Genomic DNA, 6,462 nt, shown 5'->3' with positions numbered 1-6,462 from the left:
TAAGGTGCCGATATATGTACATGAATCAAATTAATTTAGTCTGTTGCCACAGACTGAAAACCAACATGGTCAATTGCTTTTACCGCTAACATTGCCTGTGGTGCATGAAGTATATTTGTATATGTAAGCGTGCACCACGCTAATAGCATGAACGATTGTGTGAGAAAATCGCTTTCAATTGCCAATTTTATACCTCATGTGCGGCTTTTCATGTACATTTCCACCGGCAATGTTATAAAACTATTGGTTCATGCTTTTAGCTGTACACTATCAAGTTATGGTGCACTTGGGAAGTTTGGAGAGCACTCAAGAAACTAGAGTTGCTCTTGGCTTAGCCTGTTCCAGGCGTTCGGTTTGTTGGGAAGCGGCGCAAGAAATGGCGAGCGAAAAAATGGGGAGGGGACTAAGCCGAGGGGGCGCTCGCCGTTTATCACGCTTCCCAACTAACCGAACGCCTGGCCACAGGCTACTCTTGGCTAGCAACTGAAGCAACTCTTATGCTTCTTTCATGCTCGTAGGCAAAATCGTACAATCTGACTTGCCCCATTGGATAGCGTCATTAATCTGAAAGAAACCAGGGTCAGTACTTTCAGATTTTTAATATGGTATTAGTTAACTTTATCCTAATTTACTGTTCAGTAAAGTTCTAGTAGAAACATGACAAAGTCTTCAAAAATGGTTTGAGATAAGTCTGTCAAAATATGGTTTTCATTAAAATATCACTCTGTAAACAAAAATGAATATTGACGAGTACACTTTTACAGTGTACTCTTACTCTTACTTAGCTATGTTATATTGACGAATACACCATATACTTTTACACAGCACATTGAGCGTTACCATTTTTTGCAGAAATTCTAGAATGCTGAAGTTGCCTTTGGGTGCAAGTGGACCGTCTTCAAGAAGAAGTGTTACTTTGGAAAAGACTTCACCAGTTGAAAGCAAGGTGTTTACATTGAATTTTCACACTTTATAATGAAGCGCACAAGGTCTAAAAATTGAATGCAAATGAATATAACCCCAAAAGGCTCAAAAAACATCAACAATTTCTGAGAGAAATAGAAGGAATCTAGGCTAAGTTTTCGTTTGGACCGGCTGTTTTAGAAAGTGTTTTAGGAAATCGTCCACCATTTTGGTTTGTTTGTCTGAGTCGTGACATCACTTGTGCGCTTCTCTATTTAGAAATTATGCTAGTTATGGGTGCAATTTAACTGAAAATAACATCTTCCAAATGAATGCGTTTCTTGGTCAGCTAATGAAGAAGAAAAATGAAATGCATGTATAGCATGGTGTTAAACTTAAGCATATTTTTTTGTAATTTCTCAAATGCAGCAAAATACATGTTGTGATTTAATTTTATAATTGGTTTAAAATTTGTTAAACCCGTTTGATTTTTAGTTTTCATTGTATAATATTCATTATCATAATCTGAAACAAAGGGAAATAAAAATAAAACTGGTTTGAAAAAATTGAACCATTTAAGAAGAAATAAATTAAATTAAACTTCAACATATACACTGCAGCCTACTACGTGACACAACATACATGTACAATACATGTTTATCTTGCAAAGAGGCTACTAATATTATTACTACTACTTATGGTGATACTCAAAAAATTTAAAAACACAAGTCAACTTTTGAAAGACTTGTTTTGGCATGACGTGTACCATCTTCACTTTATTGAAAATGATTTTACTTATGCTACACTTTAGGCTAGAGTAGAAATAAAGATCATCTGCAGAGATAATGAGAACAAAAAGTTATATAATAGGCATTCAATTTACTACAAAACCTATAAAAATTACATATAATTCATTTCACAAGTCTCATACAGTGTTCACAATGGCTCACCTTTGGCTAGCCATTCTAAATATCCATGTACAGATTAGCCATTTATATTGTACATCTATCACTTTATATAATACCAGTGAAACATAACTTTTGAAAACTGGAGGATTTCTCTTGGCGATATCTTTGGACACACCCCATTTTTGACTGATTTATTTTATTGTGTCACATAAATGTAAAAAGAATTAACAACTATTAGTAATCATTATACATGTGTACCTTTTCAGGGTGACTACAAGTACGGTGAAACTGCTATGGGGACTGGTACCTACAGGAGATTATTTAGGTAAGTATTGCTGGTCCTTTCAGCCTCTGTGTTAAAGGGGCTATGTCACTCAATTTTAGATAACTTTGGCACTGACCAACTGTTTATAGAATTAGCTGACAAAAAATATCCCAATAACAGCTTAAAACTGTAGAAGAACTTAAACGAAACACAGAAAGGCCAAAAAGGGAAATGGATGGGCAAAATTCAAGAAAATTAAAACTGATTGTGCACATTCTAGTACACTTGAAAAACTTTGGGCCAACTTTTTCAAGTTTATCTCAATTTGTATGAAAATGTTATTTACAATGCTCAAATCCGGCTTTGTTTTTTTTTTTGACCTTCTTGTCTGCATGTGTCCTTGAAAGACTAGGCTGTTTTGAATTTTGTATATATGTGGACTGAGCCCCCAACTTCCCCAAACACATGTACTGTACATGTTTGTCAGCTGAAAGTCGTTATCTGAACACTGAATAAAAAAGTGCTATTTACAATTGAAGAGCTCGGTAGAAGAGCAGCCCCTGGACTTTCTGGCTAAATGTAACATTATCAAAACAGCTCCAAATTGCGCATGCAGGTTTGTTTACGTGTGCTAAACACTGTTCTATGTTTCGTTTCGCTGGTCTTTCGTTCCTTTTCGAAAAATAACACATGCAAAAAAAAAGATTTTGTAGCTTACATTGTCCACAGTAATCCAGCACTAGACATTTTTCCACACATCGCTTGTGCAAATCTTGCCTCGAGGAACTTTATTACAGTCGTCCGGGATGTAAAAACAGCGTTTCACAAACCAACTTTGCTGACGGGCTGCCATTATTAAATTTGCTCGCAGGCAGTAGCAGCGAGGGACTGGGACTTGCTATTCACATGTTAGGGATTCAAGTACAGAGAACAAAAATGGCGCATTTCTTGAGAAAATAAACTACTGCTTCGTTTGAGTGCAAGTGCGTCCACTTGGCGGTTGAAGGGCATCATTGAGTCTGAAAACCCCTAAGTCTCACAACATTTCTCTAAGAAATGAGAGATGTTCGGCCTTCGTTTTGTACAATAGTGCTGTTTAGCTCTTTCAATTATCAGAAGGACAGACAGACAGACAACAAGATCTACTCTGTGTGAGCATGAAAGAGTAGTTTTTTGTTGTCCTACTAAGACACCATCGAGGCTCGGACAGATTTGTATTCAACGTCGCCATAAAATGATTTACGATCAAAAAATTGTCCGGACATCATGTCCGACCACATTTGGGATTTCATTGGACATGAGAAAATTTTGGTCGGCCAATGTCCGATGACCAACTGTTATTTGCAGACCTGTATCAGCCCTTCATTTTTTTTATTTTTTTTTTATCAATACACTTCATACTTTATTGACACTCAAAATAATACAAACAGAGTATATAACAGTTTTAAATAATAATAATATAAGCTCCTTTATAGTTATTGTAAATCATAAGTTTTCATAAAATAATCATAAATCCATAAATAATCATAAATTTTATGAAATAAAAAGCACCATTTTCAAAAATTTAAGGTACAGAATTTTTGGTGGTTAAAAAAAGACACCTCATACCCAAGTTTAAAATCCTTAAGACTAAGATGTGAATACTTTGTGTACAATGCCACCACGTCACACCAACAGAATCATTACTTCATTTAAGTCAACTCTCGCCTTGCGGACACCTCACTATTACAGACAACCCGTTATTACTGACAGGAGTTGAATTCCCAGCAAATAAAGAATTACTGAAAATAACTCGCGGCATCATCAGGGTGATTTTACACCAATGATTACATGTACTTAGTCTATGTCAAAAACAATTGCTTTTGTTTTTGGTTTTTTTCTTTTTAAAGTTTTTAAGCCTTTTTAGCCTTGTAAAAAGTTATTTTAATACATGTTGCAAATAAGTGCCTAGTTTCTTGCTTATACTATGTTAGCAAATAAGCAAATAAGTGCCCAGTTTCTTGCTTATACTATGTTATTCTTAATTCTTTCCACAATTAGACTTCCTGGTGGAAATTCTCGTTTTCCAAGAGTAGAGGACATGCCACATTTTCACTATGACTTTGTTGATCTTGGTGAATCAGTAAAGGTAAGTTGAACATATCACCATTTGATTTAAAAAAGATTTCACTGTGAGCCCTTTCCCAACTAGCCTGTTAAGAGGTCGACAGACAGACAGACAGACAAACAAGGTCTACTCCATGTCAGTGTGGAAGAGTTTTTCTGGTCCAGTAGATGGTGTTAAAAAGAAAACTACGGAACTGGCGTGGCGCGCAATTACGCGCGCATGCTCAGAAACATTTTAAATTAGTAATTAAGTTGCGAGCATAGTCACGCGTATGACTTTTGCGTGTGCGAGTTTGAGTCCAGTTTTTTTCTTTTTGAAGCAGTGTCTTTTTCAGAGATTTGTGCGTAGGTTATTTGTTTTTACCGTGTTACCGTTTGGAGGCGTTATTTGGCCGATTAAACATATTTTCTATTTGAGTTGTTTTGCGTTACCGCTCACGAACAGATGGACCTTACCAAAATTGTTTTTTAAAAAGTATCCATTTGTGTCTTGTATGGGAGACAACTTTCCATCCCTTGAATACATGTTGACCTTAAGTAAATTATGTCCCCTTACAACATGTTTCCCTGTATTTATGCTGTTCCATAGTGTCGTAATTATAATGACACTCATGCAATGAGCTGAGAACAACACAACAACCCTCCAAGTTTATTTTTTTCCTTAGTGGCCATTTGGCCACCGACTGCTCAGGTTTGGTCGCCAGTGAAAAATTTTAGTCGCTAAATTAAGCTTACACTTTCAATACTTCTTCTCAATTTTAGTCGCCAGGCTGGCGACTTTGGTTCCAATTTAGTCGACGGCTCCAAAATTTTATTCGCCATGGCGACTAAAATGGTCTTAACTTGGAGGGTTGCACAACAGTAGTTTACCAGGCTAAATTTAGTTTTGGACAAATTCGTACTAATGAGGAGATTTAAGAATACCAAAGATTGCATAAATCATGCAAAACAACACTAGCTACTTTTTTGTCGTTGTTCCTGTTTTTTTTTTTCTGTACAGGTTAGTCTCTTCACAGGCAATGGAGCTGACAAACGATATTATAACGGCAATGAGGAGGAAGGCGCTCTATTGGTTAGTAAAAGCATTGTTTTCATTCAGTGTGAAGGGAAGGGTTGTGTTGTTGGGGATGGAGGAGTCCCGGGGCGAGGGCACTTCCTATAGATGGGCTAATGAGGGTGTGCCGCTGAATGGAGTTGCATTTTCATGACTGGACTGACTATAATGAGGTCGCCATTTCAAGCACATTTTTTATAGGGTGACTAGAATGGGGTCACACTTTTCTGGGATTTTGAGAGTACGAAAATTATAGCAAGTTGTGATTTATGAATGGAAATATTCGCTGAAAAAAATGTTACCATATTTATTGCTGTTGTTCAATATTTGACAAACAGCTCCCAGAAAGTGACTAAGTTGGGGTCGTAAAAATTAAATTTACCCAAAAGTGACTAAGATGGGGTCTATAATTGGCCATAGAATATGACTATAATGGGGTATGGGTTCTGAGAGGCCAGCGGCACATACCCAACAAAAATTTACCCAAGTACCCCCTCCCCCCGGGAGGAGTAGAGGGAGAACTACGGTTTGTGAAAAATCTAGAGAGTTTCCACCTTCAAGTTTGTAATCACCAGTCATAAAATATCTTGAGCACTTGTGAATACTCTGAAAGTACACGTTCGTATTCTTGGATTTGACTGGAACTGCATGCAATTTGCAATGGAGGCAATTGCAGGGGTGGGGTGGGGTGGGATGGGGAAAGCATTTAAAACAGCTTAAGAATTCCCTGCATTAGCCTTCACTGTAAGACTTCATAATAGAAAATTTTGCATACTAAAGAAACAACTTGTCAAAGTTTTTAATTTCTGTTATACCTCAGAAAATTATTATCTTTATACCAATTTGTATAAAAAATTTGCCTGCAAATTTCGAAAGTCATCTTTTTCTTGAGATTTCATGCATAAAATCTCATTGCAAGTTTAAGTGTGATGCTCTCCAAATAAGCATAAACTTTTGACAGTGAACTAGCTAAAGTTTTGCGAAGGATCAGTTTTGACCTCAAATACAAGCTAAACTTACAACTTCTCGTAGAAGAAACTTAAAGGTTTCTTTAGGACCCTTTAACGTTTGGTTTCTTTTACGAGACTTTGGGAGCCTGACAAAGCTATTGATTTCTAAAGAAACTTTAGTGCCGCTTCGGTGGGCAAGTGGAAACTAACTCAAGTTAAATTATTTGTTAACTGGGAGTTGGTAACGGTAATTGCAAAGCCGTAGCGAATTTCGAA

At 36.7% G+C, this 6,462-nt stretch overlaps 1 protein-coding gene across 1 annotated transcript; it reads left to right on the top strand.

Moving 5' to 3' along the window:
* Window positions 1-856: 856 nt before the first annotated feature.
* LOC144639663 (uncharacterized) lies at window positions 857-5,254 on the top strand (the record flags this gene model as incomplete). The annotated part of the gene is made up of 4 exons (XM_078498946.1): window positions 857-946; window positions 2,078-2,136; window positions 4,117-4,204; window positions 5,183-5,254. Coding segments are annotated over exons 1-4 (303 nt in total), but the record flags the coding sequence as incomplete, so codon positions are not given.
* Window positions 5,255-6,462: the final 1,208 nt, after the last annotated feature.

Source organism: Oculina patagonica, unplaced genomic scaffold (genome assembly GCF_052425735.1).
Source record: "Oculina patagonica isolate OP01 unplaced genomic scaffold, crgOcupat unplaced1166, whole genome shotgun sequence".
Taxonomy (NCBI): domain Eukaryota; kingdom Metazoa; phylum Cnidaria; class Anthozoa; order Scleractinia; family Oculinidae; genus Oculina; species Oculina patagonica.
This window is presented reverse-complemented; position numbering and strand designations above follow the sequence as displayed.